The sequence below is a fragment of the Canis lupus genome, chromosome 2, assembly GCF_003254725.2.
Source record: "Canis lupus dingo isolate Sandy chromosome 2, ASM325472v2, whole genome shotgun sequence".
Classification (NCBI taxonomy): domain Eukaryota; kingdom Metazoa; phylum Chordata; class Mammalia; order Carnivora; family Canidae; genus Canis; species Canis lupus.
The window spans coordinates 4,690,963-4,718,892 of NC_064244.1; the positions used below are offsets into that span (position 1 = coordinate 4,690,963).

Below are 27,930 nucleotides of genomic sequence, written 5' to 3' on the forward strand. Positions count from 1 at the left end.
AGTTCACATAAGTGGAACTATACAGTACTTGCCCTTTTGTAACTATACCACTCCATGCAATGCTTTCAAGGTTTGTCCATGTTGTAGCATGTATCAGAATCTCCTTCTCTTTCATGGTTGAATAACATTGCACTATGTGTATACACTGCATGTTGTTTGTCCATTTGTCTGTTGATGGACACTTGCATGTGTCCACCTTTTGGCTATTGTGAATGGTGCTGCAATGGACATTGCTGTACAACTATCTGTTTTGAGTCCCGATTGCGGTTCTTTTGGGTAGACACTTAGCAGCTGAAATGCCTGCTTATATAGTAATTCTGTTTAGGCTTGTGAGAAGGAACCATCAAAGTGTTTTCCGTGGAGTCTGCACCATTTTACATTCCTACCAGCATTATATGAGGGTTCCAATTTCTCTATATCCTCATCACTACCTGTTACACTGAGTAATTTTTGATTATAGCCATTCTCGTGGGCATGAAGTGGTAGTTCATTGTGGTTTTGATTTGCATTTCCCTAATGACTAATGATGTTGAGCATGTTTTCGGGTAGTCTTTGGCGATCTGATTGCCTTTTTGTTGTTGAGTTTGGCATTTTTTATATATTTTAGATATTAAACCCTTATCATATTTTCGCCTTGCAAATATTTTTTCCCCTTGTGTAGGCTATCATTTCACTTGTCTGATAGTATCCTTTGTACAAAAGTTCTAATTTCTATAAAGATCAGTGTCCATTTTATCTTGTGCTGCTTATGCTCTTGGTAGCATATCTAAGAATCTCTTTGCAAACCCAAGGTTATGAGGATTTACCCCTTGATTTAAAATTTGAGCTAATTTTTTGTGTATGGTGTGAGATAGGGATCTAAGAATCTACATTCTTGTGCATGTAGGAATCCAGTTGTCCTGTATAGTCTATTTTGTTTTCATCTCTATTTTTAGTGGCTATCAGTTTTTATCCTAGAAAGCGTTAGTTTGTGCTTTCTCTGGAAACAGTTTATTGGCAAAAGGTCGATGTCCTTAATTTAAAAATTATTGGAGAAATTTGGTGGCTTCATGACACTGTATAACAGAATTTCTTAAATGACAAAGCCCTGGAGGTGGGGGAAATTAGCTCTCAGGATAAAGAAAACCTAATTCTTATTATTGTACTTTGTATTCTGACACTGTTTGGGTGGCTTATTATTTTTTTTGGTTGTTTTTGTGAAATAAATGCATTTTCAGTTCCACTTCTGGCATAGCTAGATTCACTCTCAGTGAAGGTCGGAACCCTGTTAGCTTTCTCTGTTGATGTTGTTATTCTGTGGTCCATTTATCTAGTAATAATACATAGTAGGAAAAGGCCAGTTACAATTAATCTGCATTAAACAGGTACGAAAAGAGCAAGAAAATGGTGGGGGAAGTGAACAGAACTTTATGTAGGAACAGGAAATATAAAATGTGACCACATTTGAAATGTAATTAAGAATATTGTAGGTTACAGTTGTAACTGCTAATTCTTAGCATGGATGCATTGTATCCTGCTGAATTTTCCTTTGTTGGCATAATATTGCTGCCAACATTTTATAATAGCACTTTGACTTTTCCAGTTAAAAGGGCAGTTTAACAAAAATATTTGAAGACTTTAGTTTCTCCAGTAGTATTTGGTTTTTGTTCATTTTTAAAGTTCGGTATTCAGATTGTTCCCTTTCAAAGTGGGGAGTTTTGTCAGATATGTTACATTTTTCTCAGTTGCTGACTAGCAGACCTCTTTCAGAGGCTTGTTTACCACCAGCATCACTTCGTCATCATTTTCATCAGCCCTGTGAAGTCCTGTATTTTTGCAGTCATGTTAATGGAATCCAAGGTAAAAACCAATGACAGCATAGAGGGCATGTATTAGGTGGGAAGAAATGTTTAAATGAGGGCTGGTATGAACATTGTCAGTTTATTGGTGAATATCATAATGTCTATATTCCTATAACCTTGGATTGTTTGGGAATTAGATCCTAAATATTCAGAAGATAGGAACCTCTATGTTTATATTAGTATTTTCTTTATTTTCCCAACATTTGTTAGAGAGAGAGAGAGAGAGGAGAGGGGTAGAAGGAGGAGAGAGAATCTCAAGCAGATTCCACACTGAGTCCAGAGCCCAACATGGGGCTCAATCTCATGACCCAAAGACCATGACCTGAGCCAAGATCAAGAGTTGGATGCTTAATCAAGTCAGTCACCCAGACACCTCTGTATTGCTATATTCAATGACTAGGCTTTTATGAACTAATTTGAAGTCTTTTACCTATCTTAGTTAATTGAATATATGACTTGAGATAATTGTATAGTAGAAATTTTCCAAACGCAATGGTGATAAGCAATGCTGCGATATTATTATAGCTAAAATTGGTAGAGATTCCAGTGTTCACACATTCATTCTTCATTCAGCGAATATTTACGGAGCCACCTACTGTGGCAAGCCCTGTGCTAAGACAGTTGGAATTCAGCAGTGAGTGACATAGATAAATGTCTTTGCCCCCTTGTGGCTGGTATTTGACTAGGAAAGACTGAACCATAGACAAGACAAATGATGTATCCATCACAGGTTGTGATAAGCACCAAGAAACCTCAAGTGGCTGAGGGGCTGTGTGGAGATTTTAGGAAGGGAGACCAGGGGACCCCACTAAGATGCCATTTGGGGAAAGGCCTGTGTGAGCATGCCTCTAATTTTTCTAATTTTCTCTAATTTTGAGTGGCATCCATGTGCACAGAGTGTGTCTTTGTCCTTTCTTGTGTGTGGGCCTGTCTTCTCCCAAGAATGTGTGAATAGGGAGTGACTGACTCTTGGCTTCCTTTTTTTTTTTTTTTTTTCCTGGCTTCCATATGGTATCTCCTTTTTTCTGTCCCTGCACACCTTGGCGGTTTTTTGTTTGTTTTTGTGTTTCAGACTTTTCAGTCACATTCTTTTTTTTTAATAAATTTATTTTTTATTGGTGTTCAATTTGCCAACATATAGAATAACACCCAGTGCTCATCCCATCAAGTGCCCCCCTCAGTGCCCATCACCCAGTCCCCCCCCCCCCACCTCCCCTTCCACCACCCCTAGTTTGTTTCCCAGAGTTAGGAGTCTCTCATGGTCTGTCTCCCTTTCTGATATTTCCCACTCATTTTTTTCTCCTTTCCCCTTTATTCCCTTTCACTATTTTTTATATTCCCCAAATGAATGAGACCATATAATGTTTGTCCTTCTCCAATTGACTTATTTCACTCAGCATAATACCCTCCAGTTCCATCCACATCGAAGCAAATGGTGGGTATTGGTCATTTCTAATGGCTGAGTAATATTCCATTGTATACATAAACCACATCTTCTTTATCCATTCATCTGTCAATGGACACCGAGGCTCCTTCCACAGTTTGGCTATTGTGGACATTGCTGCTAGAAACATCGGGGTGCAGGTGTCCGGCGTTTCATTGCATCTGTATCTTTGGGGTAAATCCCCAGCAGTGCAATTGCTGGGTCGTAGGGCAGGTCTATTTTTAACTCTTTGAGGAACCTCCACACAGTTTTCCAGAGTGGCTGCACCAGTTCACATTCCCACCAACAGTGTAAGAGGGTTCCCCTTTCTCCACATCCTCTCCAACATTTGTTGTTTCCTGTCTTGTTAATGTTCCCCATTCTCACTGGTGTCAGGTGGTATCTCATTGTGGTTTTGATTCGTATTTCCCTGATGGCAAGTGATGCAGAGCATTTTCTCATGTGCATGTTGGCCATGTCTAGGTCTTGCTCTGTAAAATTTCTGTTCATGTCTTTTGCCCATTTCATGATTGGATTGTTTGTTTCTTTGATGTTGGGTTTAATAAGTTCTTTATAGATCTTGGAAACTAGCCCTTTATCTGATATGTCATTTGCAAATATCTTCTCCCATTCTGTAGGTTGTCTTTTAGTTTTGTCGACTGTATCCTTTGCTGTGCAAAAGCTTCTTATCTAGATGAAGTCCCAATAGTTCATTTTTGCTTTTGTTTCTCTTGCCTTCGTGGATGTATCTTGCAAGAAGTTACGTGGCCAAGTTCAAAAAGAGTGTTGCCTGTGTTCTTCTCTAAGATTTTGATGGAATCTTGTCTCACATTTAGATCTTTCATCCATTTTGAGTTTATCTTTGTGTATGGTGCAAGAGAGTGGTCTAGTTTCATTCTCAGTCACATTCTTCTAATCCTAAAATTTCTTCACCTAAATTAACCATAAAGTAAGTTTTCTCTCTATCACGTTGTATCTTTCCAGAGTGTGTGAGTATATGACAGCGTGTCTGTGAATCCACTCAGAGCCTTTGCAGAATTCTGCGAAACACTCTTATGTAAACGTTTCCCATGGTTTTGAACAATGACTGGCATGGTACTTGTCTTGGCAACTTAATTTTTGTTCCATCTTCACAGGAAACTTTGGAAATGGTAACTTTTTCCCCTTTCCATTCATTTGTTTCACTCTGGAAATGAAAATAATCCATTTCAGAGTGGTGATATGCAAATTACAGATTGACAAAGTGTGGTCAGTAGATTCCAGGAACTAATATTAATGACGTTGAAGTATTGACATAGTTGGAGAAGCTAGCTTTAAAAGATATATGGCAATGAAATACTGTTAAAGGTACCCTTGGGTTATAATAGACTCCAAGTCTGAGAACAGATTCCCTTTTAGTTAATACAGTATTCACTATTTTCTGTATAAGAATAGGTTCTTTAAGGGACTTACTCCCTTTTATTTTCACCTTTGGAAACCATTGTCGTTGATGAGTATGTTATGAACATCCCCTCATATGCCAGAAAGTGAGAATTTCCTTTAAGCGTGTAAAGACAGACCACCATGGATGAAAACCTAACTTAGTAGAAAGTTGTTTATATTATCCATGGCCAGTGCTTTTGAATTGCATGTTTTCTTTCATCACTATGTGTGATAGCTTTAAAAAAACATGTATATAAATATGCATTAACAATCACTGTGTGTGACATTTAGTTTACCTCTTTAGTGCTGTCTCTAGTTAGAAAATAACAATTAACTTTGATATTATAAATAATATTTAACAAACAAGAACTGATTTTTAGAAAGCTTGTATTTTTTATAGCCATGTATTAGGGCCTGAGAAACTGACAAAACTAGACGATTTGCAGATTTCTGTGTTGTCAAGTGAATAAACACATGAAATCATGTTTATAAATACCCAGATTCATTGCAGATGTTTTTAGTGGACTCTATTTTTAGGCACTACTGGGTTGAACCACACAATATTAATTAGTACCTAGTAAATAGTAATATAAATACTTAGACTAAATGATTCCTATTATTTACAAAGTATACCATTGATTTTTGCAAATGGCTGGTATGTCAGGATGGGTTAGGTTGTGCTTTGGCAGCAAACAATTCCAAGAATAAATGTTCATTTCTGGCTCATGCTCTCTGTCCATTGCACACTGGTGGGGTGCTCAGCTCCATGTCCTCTCTGTCAGGATTGTGCTGGTGGAGGTGCCATTCCCTTGAACATTGGACAGCTTGGGAAAGAGATGTAAGATTCTCTTAAACGCGTCTTCCCGGGAGGGACAAACCTGATGCTTTCTTTTTATGGGTCAGGGCAAGTCATAAGACCCAAACTTACTTCAAGGAGGTGGGGAAGTGCCGTGCTCTTCCCAGGTGCCTGGAAGAGGAGAAGGCACAGAAATATTGTGGGGTTGCACCACTGTTTAACCACAGTTCGAAAATTTTCCAAAGTAAATGAGTGTCATGAAATTTACTACATTATCTACTTTGGTGTAGCAGTTGGGTTGTCAGTTATAATTGATAGTGATGGTTAAAACCATTTACTGTACCCCTAATTTATAGTCTAATCCCCTGGTGTTAGTACCTCTTCCCAGAAAAGTGTGCATTTAACTACACCAATAATTTTTTCTTACAGATTTTATTTATTTGAGAGAGAGAGAGAGAGGGAGAGAGAGGGAGAGAGAGAGGGAGAGAGAGAGAAGGGAGCAAACGTGTGCACATGAGCATGAGCTGAGTAAGGGGCAGAGGGAGAAGCAGGGTCCTCGCTGAGCAGGGAGCCCGCACTGGGGCTCCATCTCTGGACCCTGAAATCGTGACCTGAGCAGAAGGCAGACACTGCACCAGCTGAGCCACCCAGGCGCCCCTAATTACAACGGTGATTTATGTTTCAGTCTTGAGTTCCAAGACTGCCACGCGTGCTCTACAATGCAGGCTGGCTTGTATTTGCAAATGTTGCTTAAATCAGTTTGCTTGTTGATAGAAATAAGCTTTCCTATCTCTTATAATAATCTTGGGATTATTGGGCCACTATCCTGGCTACTGTTAATTTTTTAAAAATATTTTATTTATTCATTCATGAGAGAGACACAGAGAGACAGAGACACAGGCAGAGGGAGAAGCAGGCTCCATGCAGGGAGCCCAATATGGGACTCGATCCCTTGTCCCCAGGATCACAACCTGGGCTGAAGACGGCGCTAAACTGCTGAGCCACCCGGGCTGCCCCTGGCTACTGTTTAATTTGTAGTAATTTCATTTCTTCCTTAGTCTGTCTTTAAGTGTCACACTCATGTTTTTAATTGTAAAGTGTGTAACATAGAATTTACCATAGTGGCCACTGTTAAGCATTCAGTTCAGTAGTATTAAGTATATTCATATTGTTGTGTAACAGATCTCCAGAACTTTTTTTTAATATGGCAAAACTGAAACTCTGTAAGAAAAAGAAAAAAAAAAACGAAAAAAAAAAAAAGAAAAAGAGAAAGAAAAAGAAAGGAGAAAAAAGGGGGTGGGGGAAGGAAACAAATAAAAAAGCAAAACAAAACAAAAACAAAAACAAAAACAAACAAAAAAAGAACCACCGGGGAGTATCTTCTGATTCTGTGTTCTTTAAGTCCCTTGGCTTCTCCTGGAAGTTGTCCGTCTAGCTGGTGTTCTGGGGGAGGGGCCTGTTGTGCTGATTTTCAGGTGTTAGCAGTTGGGGGAGCTGCTGTGCCCCTGCCCGGTGCAGGGCTCAGTGGGGGTTGTTTACCCCGTGAGGCCGCAGGAGGAACAGCCCCAGTGGCGGGCAGCTCTGGAAACCTGGATTCAGCCCCCGCAGGAACTCCGGAGCTCTCCGTCTGCAGGGCCTGGAGGCTCCGGGGCGGGGCCGCTGATGTGCTCAGCTGGGGCAGGAGCGTCCTCGCTGTCCTGGGCCCTCCCGGCCTCTGCCTGTCCCGGGGGAGGCGGGATCCTGGGCTGTGTCCCGGCGCCCTGTGCTCCGGAGCCTGCGCTGGTGGATTCGCGCTCCCGGGTCGCGCAGCCCCCTCTGCGGAGCTGCCGCCCGAGCCCCTCCGAGCTGCTCCTGGAACCGCGCAGCCCCCTCTGCACGGAGCCTCTTCCTCTGCCCGAGCCCGGCCGAGCTGCTCCCGGGGCCGTGCATCCCCCTCCGCGGAGCCGCCGCCCGAGCCCCTCCGAGCTGCTCCGGGTCCCGCCGTGCGCGCTGCAGCCCTTAGGGAGCTCGGCGCACTCTCCTGGGCACGCAATTGCTCTGTTAGTGTCCCCGGGAGCCCGAGGGCATCCCCGCCCTCCTGGGTCCTGCTCCAACTCCCCGGGAGCCCCTTTCCGCCCGGGAAGGTCGGTGCAGCTCCTGCTCCTCCGGGACGGGGCTCTCCTGTCCTGGGGACACTCGCCCCGGCCTCAGCCCGGCTCCTCCTGGGCCCCTCCCCCTTGGAGGCCTTTGTTTCTTTATTTCTTTTTCCCCGTCTTCCTACCTTGATAGAAGCGCGAACTCTTCTCACTGTAGCATTCCAGCTGGTCTCTCTTTAAATCTCAGGCCGAATTCATAGATTTTCAGGATAATTTGAAGGTTTTCTAGGTATTTTGGTGGAGACAGGTGATTTGGAGACCCTGCTCTTCCGCCATCTTGCTCCTCCCCCCTCATACTGTTTTCCATAGTGGCTGGACCACTGTAGATTCTCACCAACAGGGCACAAAGTTCCAGTTTCTTTACATTATTGCCAGCAGTTGTTATTTTTTGTGTTTTGTTTTGTTTTTAGATAGTGGCTATAAGGTGATACCTCTTTGTAATTTTATTTGTACTTTCTTTAATGATTAATGATATTGAACGTCTTTTCATGTGCTCATTGGAGAAATGTCTGTTCAAGTTCTTTGCTCATGTATTTTTGTTGAGTTGTAGGAGCTCTTTACATATTCTGGATATTAACCCCTTATCAGATATATGATATGCAAATATTTTCTTCCATTCTGTAGGTTATCTTTTCACTCTGTTGATTGCTTACTTTGTTTCCCAGAAGTTTTCAAAGATTTTATGTAGTCCTATTTATTTTTATTTGTTGCCTCTGCTTTTGGTTTCATATCCAAGAAATCATTCCCAAATTCAATGTCTTGAAGCTTACATGTGAGCAGGGAAACCTGTTTTCTTGTTAAGAGTTTTACAGGTCTTATTTCATGTTAATTTTTGTATACAGTATATGGTAAGGATCCAACATAACTCTTTTGCATGTGAATATTCAGTTTTGCCAACACCACTTGTTGAAGTGATTGTCCTTTCCCTATTGAGTAGTTCTGGCACCTTGGTTGAAGATCATTCATCCTGAGAGTGTTTTTTTATTTTTATTTTTATTTTTTTATGATAGTCACACAGAGAGAGAGAGAGAGAGAGAGAAGCAGAGACACAGGCAGAGGGAGAAGCAGGCTCCATGCACCGGGAGCCCGACGTGGGATTCGATCCAGGGTCTCCAGGATCGCACCCTGGGCCAAAGGCAGGCACCAAACCACTGCGCCACCCAGGGATCCCCCTGAGAGTGTTTTTGAGATTATATGCCAGAGAGTATTTTTCCTGGGTTCTCTATTCTGTTTCGTTGGTCTGTATGTCTGTCTTTATGCCAGTCTATCTGTGTTTTGATTACTGAAGCTTCATAATATGATTTGATATCAGGAACTGTGAAGTCTCAAACTTTTTTCTTCTTTTTCAATATTGTTTTGGGTTTTCAGAGTTTCTTGAGATCCCATTTTAGGGCAGTTTTTCTGTTTCTGCCAAAAATAGGATTTTTGATAAGAGTTATAATGAATCTGTTGATTGCTTTGGGTGCAATGGACATTTTAACAATTTTATTTGCATCTTTAATTTTTTTCAGCAGTGTTTTGCAGTTTTTCACTCTATGGGTCTTTTACTTTGTTAGTTGAGTTTATTCTTAAGTCTCTTATTCTTTTTGACACTTTTGTCAATGCGATTGTTTTCTTATTGTCCTTTTGTTTGTGGTTTGTGTTTGAAAACTCAGTTATTTTATTTTGTGGTGATTTTGTATCCTGCAAGTTTGCTGAATTTGTTTAGTAGTCTAATAATTTGGGTGTGTGTGTGTATGTGTAATCTTTTGGGCTTTGTGCATATAAGATCATGTAGTGTCACCTGTGAGCAGAGATAACTTCTTCTTTCCTAATTTATTTCTTGCCAAATTGCAAAGAAATTTTTACTTCTAGTGCTCTCTTGAATAGCGGTAGTGAGGGTGAATGAACATCAATACTTTGTTCATCTTCGAGGAAAAGCTTTCAGTCTTTTAGCATGGAGTATGATGTTAGCTGTGAACTTTTTATATATGGCCTTTATATATTGAGATAGTTTCCTTCTATTGCTAGTTTATTGCTTTAATTGTGAAAGGTATTTAATTAGTCAAATGGATTGAGATGATCATGTGGTTTTGTTCTTCATTCAGATAACATGATATATCACATTTTGTATGATGAACCATCCTTACATCCGTAGGATAAATTCAACTTGGTAATGGTGTGTAATCCTTTAAATGTGCCATTCAACTCAGTTTGCTAGTATTTTAAAAGGATTTTAAAATTACTGTTCTTCAGGCATATTGGTCTATAGTTTTCTTGTAGTATCTTGTTTTGCTTTGCTATCAGAGGAATGTTGGCCTCAGAATGAGCTTGGAAGTATTCCTTGCTCTTCAAATTTGGGGAAGAATTTGATGAGTTTTGGTGTTAATTCTCTACATGGTTAGTAGAATGCTCTCATGAAGTCATGTGGCCCTGGGCTTTAATATGCTGGAGGTTTTTGATTACTGTTTCATATCCTTATTGGATATTGGTCTGTTCAGATTTTAAATTTAAGCCATTGACTTTGTAGGTTGTTTATTTCTAGGGATTTATCCATTCTACGTTATCAAACTTATTGGTGTATGGTTGTTAAGAGTCTATTATGGTCCTTTTATTTCTGTGACATCAGTTGTTATGTCTCCTTTTTCATTTCTGATTTTAGTTATTTGAGTCATCTTTTATTCTTAGCCTAGCTAAGGGTTTATTAATTTTGTTGATCTTTTGAAAACAACTTTTGTTTCATTAATTTTTTCTGTTATATCTTTGCTCTAATAATTTCCTTTCTTTGCTAACATTGTTCTTTTTGTAGTTCCTTGAGTTATAAAGTTGGGTTACTGATTTTAGATTTCTCTCTCTCTCTCTTTTTTTTAAATGTAAGTGTTTATAGCTATAAACCTCACTCTTAGCACTGCTTTCGTTATATAAGATTTGATACATTGTGTTTTCATTTTTATTTGCCTGAAGATATTTTCTAATTTCCCTTGTGATTTATTCTTTGGCTCACTGGTTGTTTAAATCTGTGTTGCTTAATTTCCACATATTTGTGGATTTTTATTTTTCCTTCTGTTTTTCATTTCTGGTTTCATTCCATTGAGGTGAGAAAAGATACTTGGTGTGAGTTCAGACTTCTAAAATTTGTTAAGACTTGTTTTGTGGTCTAACATGTGGTCTGTCCTGGAAAATGTTCTGTGTGTGCTTGAGAAAAATGTGCATTTTCTTGTTGTTGCATAGAGTCCTCCATGTATGATTGTTTGGTGCATTTAGTCTACAGTATTGTTCAAGTCCTCTGTTATCTCATTGATTTTTGTTTGGTGGTTCTTTCTTTTGAATGAATGACATTGAAGTCTTCTCTTACTGTGTTGATGCCAGTGTTTGCTTCAAAAATTTAGGAGTTCTGATGTCAGGTGTTTACATATTTATAATTGTCAAAGCTTCTTGGTGAATTGACCCTTTTATCATTATATAATGTCCTATTTTGTGTTTTGTTAGTTTTTGACTTCATCTCTTTTGTCTATTAGTATGGCCACCCTGCTCTCTTTTGGTTAACATTTTCATGGGATATCTTTTTTCCATCTTTTCATTTTCAGCTTATGTGTATCATTAGATCTAAAGTTTGTATCTAGTAGACAGCATGTGGTTGGTCTTTTTTTTTGTATTTTTTTTATTGGAGTTTGATTTGCATATATATATATATATATATATATATATATATATGGCATAACACCCAGTGCTCATGCCATCAAGTGCCCCCCTTAGTGCCTGTCACCCAGTAATCCCACCCTCCCGCCCAACCTGCCTTTCTACCACCCCTTGTTCGTTTCCCAGAGTTAGGTGTCTCCCATGTCCTGTACCCTCACTGATATTTCCCACTCATTTTCTCTCCTTTCCCCTTTATTCCCTTTCACTATTTTTTATATTCCCCAAATGAATGAGACTTGTTTTTTTAAATCCATTCAGCCACTCTGTCTTTTGATTAGGGAGTTTAATCCATTTACATTTAAAGTAATTACTGATAGCGACACCTGGGTGGCTCAGCGGTTGAGCATCTGCCTTTGGCTCAGGGCATGATCCTGGAGTTCTGGGATCGAGTCCCACATTAGGCTTCCTGCGAGGAGTCTGCTTCTCCCTCTGCCTATGTCTCTGCCTCTCTGTGTCTCTCCTGAATAAATAAATAAAATCTTTAAGAAAAAGTAATTACTGATAAGGATGGTATTTTATTCCCATTTTCTTAATTGTTTTCTGTATGTCTTGTAAGTTTTTTGTCCCTCTTTTCTTTTACTACTGCCTTTTCTTTGTGTTTTAGTGAGTTTTTTTTTGGACACATGCCCTTTTAATTACCTTTTGTGTGTTTTCTACAGTTTTTTTTTTGTGTGTGTGGTTTCTCTGGGTATTACATAAAATATCTTCATGATTTAAGTTTATTTTAACCTGATGGCTTTAGTTGCATACAAAAACTCTACTCCTTTATGTCTCTGTCCCTCCACCTTCCCTGCTTTGTTAGTGATGTCACAAATTGTGCCTTTTCATATTGTGTGTCTGTTAACATAGATTTATACTTTAATGCTTTTTCCTTTTAAATCCTATAAAAGAATGAAAAATGATTTATGCACCAACGTTAGGGTTCTGTTTTTGGCCTAAGTATTTACGTTTACTGGAGAGCTTTATATTTTCTATGGTTTTGTGTTGTCTAGGGTCCTTTGTTTCATCTCCAAGGGCAATCCTTTAGTATTTTTTGTGTGGCATGTCCAGTGGTGATTGACTCCATCAGCTTTTATCTGGCTGGGAAAGTCTTAATGTCTTCATCTTTATTTTTTTATTTTTTATTTTTTTTTATAGTTTTGCCTGTTTTTTTTTTATTTTATTTTAATTTTTTTTTTTATTTATGATAGTCACAGAGAGAGAGAGAGAGAGAGAGAGAGAGAGAGAGGCAGAGACATAGGCCGAGGGAGAAGCAGGCTCCATGCACCGGGAACCCGATGTGGGATTCGATCCCGCGTCTCCAGGATCGCGCCCTGGGCCAAAGGCAGGCGCCAAACCGCTGCGCCACCCAGGGATCCCTGTCTTCATCTTTAAAGGATGACTTTATAGATACAGTATTCTTGGTAGTTCTTTTCTTTCAGCATATTGAATATACCATACTGCTGCCCTCTGACCTGCAAAATATCTGCAGAGACATTGGCTTTGAATCAACAGAGGTTCTCATTTACATGAGGAGTCCATTTTCTCATGCTACATTCAAGATTGCTTTTTTCCTGTAACTTTTCAGTTTACTATATGTGGTGCTGAAGTGAGCACAGCTTTTCAGTTTCATTATAATGTGTTTCAGTGTTGGTCTCTTTGCATTTACCCTAATTGGAGTTCATTCAGCTTCTTGAATTTATATATCCATTTTTTTGCCTCAAATTTGGAAAAATTTCAGCCACTATTTCTTTAAATAGGCTGTCTATCTCTTTCCTACTTCTCCTGGGTCTCCCATAATGCATAGATAGACTTTTTGTAGTGTCCTGTATAGCCCATAGACTGTCTTTACTTTCCATCATTCCTTTTTTTTTTTCCATTCCTGTGACTCAGTAATTTCACATGATGTTTTCTAGTTTGCTGATTCTTTCTTCTGCTTGATCAAATCTTTTTTTTTTTTTTTTTTTGCTTGATCAAATCTGAAGTTGAATCTGTTTAGTGCATTTTTCAGTTTAATCATTGTATTCTTCAGCTACAAAGTTTACCTTTTTTAAAAAGTGTTTTTGTGTCAATATTCTTATTTTGTTCATGCATTATTTCCCTGATTTCATTTAGGTATCTTTTGTGTTGTCTTTTAGCATCTTTAGTAGAGCATCTTTAGAATTATTATTTTAAATTACTTCTCAGGTAATTCATAGATCTTCATTTCTTAAGGGTTGGTTGTGGTGCTTTATTTTGCTCGTTTGATGGAACCATCTTTAACTGTTTCCCTTTGGGCCTTTTGATCTTTTGAGATTAGGGCATTTGAAAAGACAATGATCTCTTTTAGTGTGTTATTTTTTTTTTAAGTTTTTGTTTATTGATTCTTAAGAGACGGGGGGGGGGGGGGGGGGGGGGGGGGGGGCGGGGGCGGGGGCGGGCTCGGGCCTCCCCTCCGCGGGGCGGCGACACTCCGCGCGGCGGGGCGTTGAGTGTTTACCGCGCGCCCTAGCAACTGGCGGGCGCGCGGCTGGCGGCGCGGGGCGCGGGGCGCTGGGCGCAGTGCGGACGCGGAGCGGGGCGCTGCAGGTGAGTGCGGCCGTTGGGCGCAGGGCGGCCGCCGGGGACTCGCCGCCGCCTCTCCGCGCCGGGCCCCGCCGCTCCCGCCCGCCCCGCGCAGGGGTCCTTGCAGCCTAACGCGGCGGGGTTCGAGCAATGGGGGCCTCTCTCGCCCGCTCCCCTCGTCTCCTCGGGCCGCGGCCCGCCCTGTCCCGGCCCTCTCCCTCCCCTCCCCTCCCCGCAGACCCCCTGCCCGGGCGCCTCCTGCTCCTCGGCTCCCGAGCCGAGCCCCTCTCCGCGGCTCAGGCGACTCCCGGCGCCTCCCCGTCCTCCTACCCTCCGCCCCTGCAGCTCGCCCTCCTTCCACCTACCGTCCTCCTCCCTGCGCCTTCCTGCCGGCGCCCCCTGCCCCCTCACCCCTACAGACTGAGCTCCGGCTCTAACTAACGCCTGTCGCCGTCTGCTCGGTGTTTTCACGCAGGCTTTAAGTGTACGTGGATTCAGGGCCCTGCACATGCCAGTTCTGAAATTCTGATTTTTCTGTAGCTTCATCATTCCCAGAATGGCACGTGTATGCGCCGACTCCCAATCTGTGTTACCAGCCACATTTCTAGATCTCAGCGTGGATGCTCACCTTCCCTTAGCTCTGTTTCTGCTCGAGCGTTACAGAAATTATTCACGGACGGGTTTCATTTTTTTTAATGCTACGGGAAGCTTGCAGCTAATCCTTAAAAAAGAAAAACAAGCTGTGTTACAGTGATTTGATTCGGACAGAAAATGAGTAGAATAATAGACAAAATGAATATAAATGATTTTCCATTTATGAGAACACGTGCACAGAAACTTTTCTCCATTTAATCATTAAACTTTTTAACAGTCGCACCTTAATTCAAAGATACTTACTACATATTCATGTGTATTCGTTGTAACTGTGGTTCTTAGGCCAAAAGGACTCCTGGATTGGCAGTGGGTAGAAACTGGGGAACAGCCTGTTTTGATTAAAAAAAAAAAAATTTAGTTTTGTATTTTTACCTGAGTTACACAGACCTTTTTTTTTTTTTTTAACACCCCTGGGACTAGTGGAATAAATACGGTTCTCCTGCTAAATGAGGCTATTAGAAATGTCCTAGACTTAACATGAAAAGCTTTAGATTACACTGTTTTCTTTTTGTAATTTATTCACTTACGCCTACAAAGTACTTCTTTCTCTTTCTCTGTCCGTCTGTCTCTCTTTTTTTTAAAAAAAGATGTTATTCATGAGAGACACAGAGAGAGGCAGGCTCCTCACAGGGAGCTGGATGCAGGATTCGATTCCAGACCCAGGATCATGCCCTGAGCCAAAGGCAGACGCTCAACAGCTGAGCCACCCAGGCTGTCCCTCTTTCTTTCTCTCTCTGCTCTCACTCTCATTTTTAAAGGCTTTTTCTACCTATCTTGTTCAAGATTTTGATCCACTTTTCCCCCCTAATAATATTTTTTGCCTTCTGGGTTGTCCCAGACCCTCCTGAAATTTTCTTAGACCTCAAATCAAGCCTGTTCATTGTTGCAGCTCCTGCCTTTCCAGATTTAGAAAAACAATTTGAAGAGATACAAACGTGTTATTTTTGTATAGACATTTATCATGATGAAGACCTTTTTGCATTTCTTAGCTCTTTTTAAAGTGTCTTTCAGGAAGTTGCTGTATGGGGTGTTGACTGCTGCTACAGTCTTATATAATCTATGTATGTCCACATTTTCCTTTTAAAAAGTATAAGAAGGAAATGATACACATGTTGTAGTTTTATAAGACCACTGAAACAAGTGGTATGCTTAAGATTAAAAATAAATTGTGCACATAAGACTTTCTATATGTGATAAAGCTGTTTGCACTTATTCTTAGCTTGCACTTACTCTCTTAATACTGGCAAACTCAACAGTGTTACTGATGTAAGCATCAGTACAGGCTTACATGTTTGGAATCAAGCAATAGAAACAAACTACTAGAATACTAAAATAAATGCACACAAAAAAATCTGTACCCTAATTATATATATTTTATAATTGTATGTATTTGTATATATAAGTATATACACAGATATAAAAATATATATACCTATTTATGTACACATATATCAGCCATTCTTAGCCCTGAGAACTATCATTTTTTATAACAAATATTTTGTAATGCCTTCTTTGCTACTCCAAAATCAAAATTCTAGGTAGTAATTCTACATGTGTGCATAGTTTAAATGTAGGATAGGATATCTTTAAATGTAGATAGGATATCTAGATCAGTGGCTCTCAGTGAGGCAGTACTCATAACTCAGAAGTATTATTAACCATATTTCATTATCAAAATGATATTGGCTACTTCCTGGGACCCCAGGATCATACCCTGAGCCCAAAGGCAGACACTCAACCACTGAGCTACCCAGGTGCCCTGATGTCTGACATTCTTGGTCCTCATCACTAAATCCCAATGATGTCCTCTAACTGTAAAATAAAGGAAAATTAAAAGGTAAATAATTGCAATACAGTAATAGTATGTAAATGCTCAGGTACCACTACACTAGAATATGTAGTGAAGTAGTCAGGTGCTCCAGCCTTACATAGAATTATATACTGTGAATGCAGTAGCTCCAAATGCAGGCTGATGTAAACACATCATTGAAACTTAAATTGTGTGACCAGCATGGCCATCAATGGTGTGATTTTCCAAAATACTGAGCTCTTGGTAGACTTCCATATAAGACAGAATATATACAACCTTCCTTCGACTTACATGATAGTTGCAATCCTGGAAAATTCAGTGTATGTCAAAACTGTGGAAAAATTACTTTGTGATTGTAAAGTGGAGTTAGATTCTTAGCGCAGGTATTACTTATCTGAAGTTTTTCGCCCACCAGATGCCTAAAGAGTGTAGTATAATTCTGTCTGGGGACTGTTGTGCACATTGCAGGACATCAGACATTATTTTTTAAGAGTTTATTTATTTATTTATGAGAGACAGAGAGAGGCAGAGACATAGGCAGAGAGAGAAGCAGGCTCCCTGTGGGGAGCCTGATGCGGGACTCAATCCCAGGACCCGCTCCTGGGACCCCAGGATCACACCCTGAGCCAAAGGCAGACTCAACCACTGAGCCACCCGGGTGCCCTGATGTCTGACATTCTTGGTCCTCATTACTAAATCCCAATGATGTCCCCTTCCTATCATTTTGATAATGAAATATCCTTAATAATACTTCTGAGTTATGAGTATTGCCTCATTGAGAGCCACTGATCTAGATATCCTGTTACTAGATTTAGTGCAGTACAAAACCCAAAATCCCCAAGTCATTTCCGAAGGGTCCTGGTACTTCGGAGCTTTAGTAATAATGGGGGAAAGCTAATTCTATTCTATATTTAACTTTATCACCATTCTAATATTCTGGAAGGAAGCCTTTCATGATCCTATTAGTGAAAAATCAAACAAATATAGACTATCAGGGAAAAAAAAGCCTTAAATGTTCACAGTGAGAACTTGCTTGCTAACTCGGCTTTTACTCAATGTTGCAGATAATGTTCTCTTTTTAAAGAAAGTCAGAATAACAGAGTTCAGTTTGACAGCATGGTTCTAAATTATGCACTGCCCAGCCCAGAAGAGCCTTTGGCTCCAGCAAACCTGTTGGACCAAAGGCCTTGATGCCATCTTCCCCCAGCTCTTCCTTCCACTGTTGGGAGTTTTCTGTTTCTGTTTTCTGCCCAGTTATTTGAGCTTTTCTTTCTGGGGCCCAGGGAAATGAGAAAGTTATTTGCTTAGGGCAAATAGATACTAGAAAATCCAAGTGCCTGTCAGTTTTACTTAGAGCTAGCCCAGTAAAAATGAATATTTCTGTTGCATTAAGGAGCAATTTGATGATGAAAAAAAATTGACCACTAAGATTAAGAAGCAGAATATGTGTTGGATGGCTTAAAGGCTTGAAAGTGAGAACGGTTCCAGGAAAAAGGTGATTGCCATCCTGTGTTTCTAACTCTTTCCACTCTGATGCAGGGTGTGTGGTGAGCTCAGATCTGAGCATTGACTGAGCATGGGGGTGGCTCTGACAAGGTCTGCACAGTGGACTGCTGCTGGATATGGGACCAGAACCCTGGAAATTACTCCACTGAATGAAGTGATATTGAAAGAAATTGCGATGTTTGTGGAGAGTTTTATCTACAAACATCCTCAAGAAGCAAAATATGTTTTTGTAGAACCACTTGAATGGAAAACAAACTTGGACCCCTCAGCATTTGAATCAGGATATATTGTCAGGTAAGCTGGTAAAGAGCTTCTAGAGTTTAATGTCTTTATTGTACATATTTTGATAAATGAGTTGTAGGTTTTGGGCAAGTAATTTAACATCTGTGAATCTCAGAAATATTCTGACCCAGGAATTGCAATCAGGAGGCACTCTGCTGAAATCTGGGAACATTCTGTTTAGCACAACAAAATTATGTATGTATGTATGTATGTATGTATGTATTTATGAGAGAGAGAGAGAGAGAAGATGAGCAGGGGCAGGGGCAGAGGGAGAAGCAGACTCCTGGCTGGGTAGGGAGCCAGCCAGACACTGAGCTCTATCCCAGGACCCTGAGATCATGACTTGAGCCAAAGGCAGACCCTTAACCGACTGAGCCACCCAGGCGCCCCTAATTATTTCTTTCTTTCTTTCTTTCTTTCTTTCTTTCTTTCTATCTATCTATCTATCTATCTATCTATCTATCTATCTATCTAGATTTTATTTATTCATGAGAGACACAGAGAGAGAGGCAGAGATACAGGCAGAGGGAGAAGCAGGCTCCCTACAGAGAGCCTGTTGTGAGACTCAATCCCAGGACCCTGGGATCATGACCTGAGCTGAAGGCAGATGCTCAACCACTGAGCCACCCAGGTGCCCTGGCACTCCTAATTTTTAAATTTTGATTTGAATTTCTTTTGATAGGGGATGCATTCTTGAGTTCACCACACTCCAACAATTGTTGTTGCTTTATGTTTGGGCTTTCCACTCATCTATACAACCCTACAGGTGTCAGTAGGCATTGGTTTTGTGACCTCTGCTATAGGCAAAATCCCTTCTGGTATTAAAATCTATTAATTCCTGGGGAGTGGTAAATTTCCCTCAATATATGGGAGAGGCTAATTAGCAATTAGCATTGTCCTGAAATGAGAACCTTCCAAATCTGAGATTTAAGAAAAACCTACCTCTACCTCAAACAGGGAGCTGTCAACTTAGCTCTAGAGAGCTTAGATAAAAAATATATATGTATTTATATAAATGTAATCATAATTATATAGGAGTAATTGACATTTGCATATGTAAATCTTTTTTGTTGTTTTGGTCAGCTTCAGTTTATTTTCCACTTTCAGGCATCGGGATCCTCTTTTCTGCCACCGTGTTCCTCCTTAATTTTGCATATGAACTTTTAAAGTGTGACATTATCAAAGACAGGTCACTAATCAGTCAAATCTTCTTATAGATGCCTTTTCCACTTTTTCCCTTTGGGATTATTTGTGAGAATAAACTCTGAATTTCATTTTTAGTACTGAAAAACCTTTTTTGAACTGTATTTCAGGAGTGTTTGGTTCTGTTGTCATGCTCTACCTTCTCTCTGAATTTCCTGAAGCCTTTTTCTAAAATTGTATTTTATTTCTAACTCTGCCTATGGTCACTTCCTCCCAAAGTGCTTGTCATTATTCATTGCTCCCACTTAAGTTCAGTGTAGTGTCACATGTTGTTTTTTCTAACCTTTGAAAGATGAACTCATCTGCAAAACCATATAGTTCAAAAACATATGAACTACTTAGTACAGAGATGGATTTAAAGCAGATGTCATAAGAGTATCAAGAGCCTCATTGTATCTTACCTCTATTTATTTTGTGTTCCAAGGACAAACATGACCACATCTGCAACCTACTTAGGTGGGCTGTTACACATACCTCAATCATATCACTGTTTCTCTTTCTTTATCCTTATCCAATTGCTTTTTGCTCTATTTCCATTCTTATACCTCTGTATACAGTCTTTTTTTTTTTTCATACAGTCTTTATGCATAGAGGTCCCTCTTAAGCAGGAAGTCTCAACATTTTGGCACATATATGTTTTGAACCAACTACCTCTTGATTGTCTTCCTTCTGTCAAATTTACTGGACACCTTTTCCTTGGGCCAGTTTTTCTATCCATTATTCTTATTTCTGACTTTTATTGGTGATATCTTTGATGTCGGAAGGGAAAAGAGGGTCTGAAAGTAGCATTTGTTGTAGTTGAAGGAAACCATGCCATTGTGGCTGGATGAAAACCAGGTGGGTACTGATAGTCCTGAAGAAGGCAAAGGATACAGCTGAGATTTTGGTAGTTATGGAAAATTCTAAATGTTTACACATCCAAGTCTTGACCACTCCCCTTGCTCTACCCCCACCCCCCCAAACCAAAGAACTGTCAGCAACCCATAGCCACTTGGTATGCTGTGTCCACCAACATAACAAAAGTGATATAGACCAGAGATGCCCTCAATGGCTGGAAGAACATACCATTAAAAGAGTCCCGGCTACCTCATTCTTTGCCCTTTTGTACACATGCACTGTTCTTGCTTAGGCTGCTGGCCCTTAGGACACCTTTTATTCATTTATTTAAAGGGTGGAGGGTCAACTGCTGTCCTTTCAGATAGGATTCAGCTCTGTAAGTCCACATAAATATGGATACCTAAGTCATCATAAAGGCTTTGAGTTTGGAGCCTCTGGATGCATTTCTACCAAACCACAATATTATTGGATGTTTTAGGATATTTCTTCTTCCTCTTGGGACTATATGTTCTCTCAGCCTTTTGTTCCAAAACAAGTCAGTTTTATTTACATGGAAAGTCTGTTGAAGTAAGTAAGCTACCCTCTTTTGTTGATCTCTTTTATATTCGCACTTGAGGCCTCATTTCTCATTTGATGTTGCACATCTCCAAATGTACTCTTTGCGGCAGTCCTTAAAAAATTGATCAGCCTTCTTCTGAATTAGGCTAACAGACATCTGACATTGAAACTGATCTGCTCATCATGCACTGAAAAAAGGTTTTACATGTCGTCACCCATCTTCTTTTGTGCAGATCATTGTTGAGTAGATAGGCATGGCACTGTCCACATGTTAGATGACTTACTCTTTTCTTTTAGAATCATTTCCAATGTACAACCCTTCATTCTATAATAACACTGGTCATCGTCTTTCCATGTTCATTGTTTTGGGGAAAATAACTCCACTTTCATTCTAATGGAAATCATAGGTCTCCTTGTATTACCATTTTCAATTGCTTTTGTTCTTATCAGACAGAATGAGATAACTAATCTTTCTAAAACACTCCAGAATGAAACCCAAGTCCACTGTAAGCTAAGGACAAATGACACCCTTCAATGATTAACACCATATGGTGGTGGTATACAGAGCTCAGTTGCTTTGACTCATTAGAATGTAGCTCAGGAAATATAAAGACTGGATAAGTGTTCAGAATCACTTAGTGACAATGTTATTATCAGTTCTTTTCTTTTTTGGTAAAATTACGATTTTGACTCATGTCAGCTTTAATACTGTGATATTTTAGCTTCTAATGTCTCTCTGCTGTCTCAATGATATGTCTGAGTTGGGACAAAATTCTCTCCTGGTAGGAGTGCTGTGTAGATGAGGAGTTGAGCCCCGAGCAGTGACCCTCTTCCCCCTGTCCTGCCCACCGCCCTCACAATTCATACCTTTCTGATTCCTAGTTTTCTTTTTTCTTTTGTAAATCTCTACAGGCATCTTTTTTATTGTTGACTTCCCAATACTCCTTGGTAATGGGCATTGTTTGATCCTTTTACCTTCTTGTTCTAGTTCTCTTATCAATGTCATGAAGGATCAGTTACATGATCTCTGATCTTAAAATTGTATTGTTTTATGAGATGATAATTATTATGTTTTGGTAAAACTTTTCTAAAAGATTTTATTTATTTGAGAGAGAGAGAGAGAGAGAGAGCAAGCAGATGGGGGGGTGGAACAAAGGGAGAGGGACAAGCAGACGCCTCACTGACTGTGGAGCTCAACCAGGGCTTGATCTCATGACCCTGAGATCACGACCTGATCAGAAACCAAGAGTCAGACACTTAACCAACAGAGCCACATGGGTGCCCCATATTTTGGTGAAATGTCCAAGTTATGCTATTAAAATCGATGGCCATAACGTTTGTTACTTGAGCTCTTTGTTTTTTGTTCCTGAGAATTACTAACTAGTTTTGCAACTGTAGCTTTATATCTCTTGTTATTTTTTAGGCTCATTTATTGAGTAATTACTATGTTCTGGACACTAAACTAGACACTGGGGATGAAATAAATGTGACATTTTTCTGCTCTCTCACCTTATAGCATAAAGCTATAGTATTTTCAGCTGCCCTCCACAATTACAGTTTGAAAGTCTTTTGATCAGGTCAGTGGATTTCATTTGCAGCACATTTATCTTGACCTCACAAGATGGGCATAGTATTTTTTCTTTCCAAAATCTCTTTCTTCCAGTATTAGAAACTGCAAACCCCGAAACAAACCTGCTCTTCCACATCCTCCCTGGAGCTGGCATTTAGTTCCTACTGCTTTGCTGAGTTACAGGCTTCAACTGGTGGGAGCAATGAAATATGTGTCCTGTGCCCTTGACTTCTCCCATATCTTACCAGGAGTTTCACCTTCTCAAGTTCAGTGGCTTGATATTGTTGGCATTCAGTCAGCTTATAACTTAGTCTTGTCATCATCCACTTAGCACATGTGACCAACCTGGCACAGACCTTTAAGAAATCTCAAACCTGAAGACATTATTCCAAAAGCTTTATTTTAGAGAAAACACACATTTTGTATACAACACACATCACTGGTCAGCCTAGAAATCTTCTATTCATTTATTCCTCTTCTATTTATTGAGTACCTTCTGTGTACAATTACTATGTAAGTTACTTCCTATGTGAGTTACTATGAAAGTTACTGCTGGAAGAACAGTGGGAAAGCCTGGTAAAAGTCCCTGTGTTAGCCTCCTATTGCTGCTGTAACAAATTTTCACATACTTAGTGACTTAAAATAATGCAGATTTAATTTCTTAGGGTTCTGGAGGTGAAAAGACTAAAATAAGTGTGTAGGGTTAAAATCAAGGCGTTGGCAGGGCTGTGTTCCTTCTGGGGGCTGAAGGAAGATCCATTCTTGTCTTCTCCAGCTTCTGGAGGCCACCTACATTCCATAGCTTCTGGCTCTGTGTTACTCTGAACCCTGTTTCCATGTCACGTTGGCTTTTCTGACTTGACCCTCCTGCACATTTCAGAATAGTCTTCCCATCTCAAGATCCTTAACTTAATCCATCTGCATGGTCTCTCTTGCCATGTAAGATAAGGCATTTGTGGGCCTCGGGTGTTAGGATGTGGACATCCGTGGCAAGCCACTAGTCTGCCTCCATGATCTCTATCTTCTTCCTTTTCTAGTGAAATCGTGCTGGTAGTACATCTGAGTCTGAGTCTGTCAGGTTTACTTTTTCTGATGAACTGGCAATACACCACATCTGTTTATCTGCCTTACAATTTAAAATATGTTAGATCAGGTCTTAAGAGGAGAGCAGTTTTTCCAGGGATATCCATATCTAATAAAAACCTAGGTAGCTTAGTTAATGTTGTACGTGGTAGAAATCTATAGAAATATCACTGCCGTAAAAACATCTTAATATTTCTTAAATGCTGACCTAAAAAAATAATTAAAATGGGCAGAAAGACAAATCTAGGAGACCCAGAAATTTCTGATCAGGAAAAGTCCATTTAGAAAAACTGCTTATTATCCTAAAGTAAACCAAATTAGAGGGTTTGGAGTGGGAAAACAATCCACAGAGGGAACCTAGTTTGTCTCTCTCTCTTTCTCTTTTTTATAGCTTTTTGTTCATAAACACAGAGTAGCCAAGAAGATTTCTAACCACTAATTACTGTGGTGTAAACTTTATAAATAAAATAACTTTAGAAATCCCCAAAACATGAATGGTCCTGTAGAACCAGTGATTTTTTTAAAGTTGTCCAACACATTGTTAGAAAAACAAAACCAAAAACTGTGATTGAGTTCATGTAAGTATTCAAGACATGGCTTAAAATGTTCTTCCTGGGTATATCATGTTGCTAACTATGGTTGCTAATAAGCCTGGGAACTTAGGGATCTGAGTGTGGACAAATGAGGAAAAGACATGAGCTTTTAACAAGAAGTACTTATATTTTGTGTTTTATAATGAGCCAGAGGGATGATTTGTCAAAATGTCTTATGTTTAACTTCACTAGCATCCAGGTAACCTTAAGATTTTATTTATTTATTTATTTATTTTTATTTCCTAGTGAAACAACAGTCAAGTCAGAAGAAGTTGATAAAGATGGGCAGCCTTTGCTCTTTCTCTCTGTGCCACACATTAAGATCAGGAGCTTGGGGCAGCTGTCACGTTTGCTGCTTATTGCCAAAGACAGAAAGCTGAAGGAAGCACAGGCTTGTATCAAAGGTGATATTTATGCTCCAGTCTATGACTTGAACTTTTAGAAACATAATCATGGGGGAGGGGGAGTTGCAGTCTCTTGAAAAAAGTTCCGTGACCTAAAAGGCAAAAAGTCCTATGTTCGACTTTGTAAAAATGTCATTCATTTTTCTTGGCTGAATGTCATGCTCATATCAAGTTTCTACTTTAAACTGAAAGGCCTAATACTTTACCACTAGCAAGCTTCTAGATTTCTAATTTTAGCATGTGGTTTAAAGAGAGGCTTCCTCACTTCTGGAAAGACCAGAGGCCTGTATCCTCTAAGGTCTACACAGGAGAGAAGACAGATTAGTGGGGCCTGCACCAAACTCCACCCTCTACCCTCAGGCCTGCTGTGACGGATGATGCTCGGTTTCCTCTAAAATGTATGCAGCAAAGATAGCCCAGAGTAATCTCACTTTCCATTGGTCTCAGTAATGTTCCTTTGTAGGTTGCATAGCTTTGTGGAGGTAGTTACATTCACTCAATGGGAAACGTTTTCCTCTTCATTAAGGATGTAGATTTTCATTATTGTCTAAGCATCTAACATGCGTAAAAGAATGTGACCAATTGCCTGGAGCAATTGTTTTCTGAATTTTTCTTATGAGTAGAAATACCTAACAGTACATAATGGTGTCATATACATGTTTTGCCTGTTTGGAATCATGTGACTAGAAGGACTCAAGCATGAGGTGCCTGGTCTTGCCTCTAATCATTCTTTGCTGTGTCTACTGCTATGACGTGGGAAGATGAACCTTTAAAAAAAATATTCTTTAGGATGTAAATCTTATGAGATGTCTGGGTGTCTCAGCGGTTAAGCGTCTGCCTTCAGCCCAGGGTGTGATCTTGGAGACCCGGGATCAGAGTCCCACATCGGGCTCCTTGCCTGCAGCCTCCTTCTCCCTCTGCCTCTGCCTGTGTCTCTGCCTCTCTCCCTATGACTCTAATGAATGAGTAAATAAATAAAATATTTTTTTAAAAAAAGATGTGAACCTTAGGACAGCAGCCTTTTCTTATCTCTTGCCTACTCTTCATTATTAGGCTATCTATCTATCTATACCTCATAGCTACCCTGCTGAGGAGGAATGAAATCTTAAGAGTAAAGTTGAATTCAAGGAGGTTGGTAATAGCATTAATTTCAACTTAGTGCATGAACTTAATACATAGACTGGCTGCTATATATCTAGTTTGGCTAAATGTGTATCCTTTGCTGCATTTTGTCCTTTCTGTAAGAGCTCTAGGTACAACTCTTAGTTTTGGGTCCAGATTCCATGGTGCAGGGCAATTTGGGGGGCAGGTTTGTGTCTTTCCCCAGAATTCATATAATACCTTTTTCCATGAGTCTTAATGAGATGACTGCTGTAAGGATGATTGAGATGCTCAAAAAGTAGATGATTCCTAGATCTCTTTTCCCTGCCCCTCCCCTTGTGTGTTTTTTTCTAAGAAGCCCTAAGCCTTTTCTGCTATTTCCTGGTGCCAGAGTCCATCTCCCACTGCAGAGTTAATGCCATCACTGTGCTTCTCTCATTTCAATCAGGTGGAGCTTTCTGAACTAGTCCCATGGGCCTCCTTGTTCAAATACATATATATTTCATCTTATTTAAATTCCTCCTTTCCAAATATGGCTTTGCCCTCTTCTTCCTCACTTGCAACTACATGGTTCTTTGGCTTTCACCAAATTCTGTTTTAACCATCTCTAGAGTCTACTTTCACACCTATGTCAGCCTTGATCATGAATTAGTATTGGAGTTTTTCACTGTAACTTTGGTATGTGTGTGAGTACTGGCCAGATTTGTTTTTCCAACTTGAACATAAAAAGGCATTGAAAATATAAGCATTGGGATCCCTGGGTGGCGCAACGGTTTAGCGCCTGCCTTTGGCCCAGGGCGCGATCCTGGAGACCCGGGATCGAATCCCACGTCGGGCTCCCGGTGCGTGGAGCCTGCTTCTCCCTCTGCCTATGTCTCTGCCTCTCTCTCTCTCACTGTGTGTCTATCATTCATAAATAAATAAATAAATAAATAAATAAATAAATAAATAAATAAATATTAAAAAAAAAGAATATTTCTTAAAAAAAAAAAAAGAAAATATAAGCATTTTGAGGGATCCCTGGGCGGCGCAGCGGTTTGGCGCCTGCCTTTGGCCCAGGGCGCGATCCTGGAGACCCGGGATCGAATCCCACATCGGGCTCCCAGTGCATGGAGCCTGCTTCTCCCTCTGCCTCTCTCTCTCTCTCTCTCTCTCTTTCACTGCGTGCCTATCATGAATAAATAAAAAAAAATTAAAAAAAAAGAAAGAAAATATAAGCACTTTGAACAGGTGGAAAAGACTGGTGGTAGATCTTTAGACTGAGAAAACCATGCTGTTTTGGAAAGAAAGCATTTGTGAACACTAAGCCTCAGTGGTTACATACACACACACACACGTACACACACACAGTTCTAGTGATGATTCTTCTAAGGAGACCAGTATTTCTCTATCTTCAAATCAATTCTGGATACACTAATTGAATGACCATGCTGGACAATGCCCTACAGTCAATTAAAAAAAAAGAAAAAAAAAGAATGTCTTGTTCTTTGTTTTATTAGAGATATGATATAGATAGATGATACTGCAGTACAAGGTAGAGAATCTCAAGGAGTACAAGAAAGTTCCTAAATGCAGTAGAATCTGAGAAGTTGAGATTAATTCAAATTGGGTCCATGAGAGAAAGCTTAATGAAGGAAGCACATTTGGGTGGGCTTCAGAGGACTTGTTAGTCATTATTTTTCTTACAACAGAAGACAAGAGAATCATTTTTATTTATTTACTTGTTTGATCAGCTAACAGAGATCCTGTAACAAAAATCCTGGGTTTGGATTATAACACGGTGAAAGAAGACACATCCACAGTAAATATTCTTGATAAAATTACCAAAGATGAAGATCCTGAGAGTGAGATAAAGATGAAGGTTGGCATGCTGCTTAAGCAACTGGATCTGTACCTACTGAATCATTCTCTAAAACGTATTTCATTGTGAGTCTTTTTAGAAAAAAGAAACCTCTAAAAGTTAGTTACAAAAAATGCTTTCAGAATTTTTTTAAACATACACAAATTATAGGAGTTGTTATTGATTTAACAGTAGATTTTAGGGTATTGCATGGATATTTCTAATTCTAAAATGTAAAGATTTACTGTTAGCTTTGCTAGAGCTTTCTATGGGGTTTCACCTGATTCTGAGGACATGAAGTGGCCTTATTTTCACTCTCCTCAGACAATTAAATAGATGGTTAAATAGTAATGCAAATATCATGTAGACTTTGTAAGGTTTAAAACTTGTTCATTTTTGTAGTTTTTTTTCTAGTATTATGCTATTACCACTAAGAAATGAAATGAATTTTTAAACGAGTTTATTTAATGTTGCATTAAATATGAATCACTGGTTTCTTGATGTCTTGACAGTGTTGTAAGGCTATAACACAGCTAAAACTAACTGCAACATTTTTGTTGTTGTATAATTTGACTACAATTTTAATTATAAAAAGTGATATTCCTCCTCCCACCAGCCCCCCCCCCCTTGCTAAAATGGTATATTTTCATCTGTTTTCTGGAGATTCTCTT

At 39.7% G+C, this 27,930-nt stretch overlaps 1 protein-coding gene across 18 annotated transcripts in view; it reads left to right on the forward strand.

Moving 5' to 3' along the window:
* Nucleotides 1–27,930, forward strand: part of ODAD2 (outer dynein arm docking complex subunit 2) — a 349,216-nt gene that overhangs the window by 14,531 nt on the left and 306,755 nt on the right. For 15 of the 18 annotated variants that reach the window (XM_049096769.1, XM_049096771.1, XM_049096774.1 and 12 more), the window contains 3 exons: nucleotides 17,822–18,082; nucleotides 24,161–24,318; nucleotides 27,153–27,345. In XM_049096769.1, the coding sequence (XP_048952726.1) occupies nucleotides 17,859–18,082; nucleotides 24,161–24,318; nucleotides 27,153–27,345 (575 nt within the window). In that variant the 5' untranslated portion in view covers nucleotides 17,822–17,858. Of the gene's footprint in view, nucleotides 1–13,761; nucleotides 13,843–17,821; nucleotides 18,083–24,160; nucleotides 24,319–27,152; nucleotides 27,346–27,930 lie in introns of those variants that run through there. The other 3 variants (XM_049096756.1, XM_049096780.1, XM_049096781.1) reach the window with 3 other exon arrangements.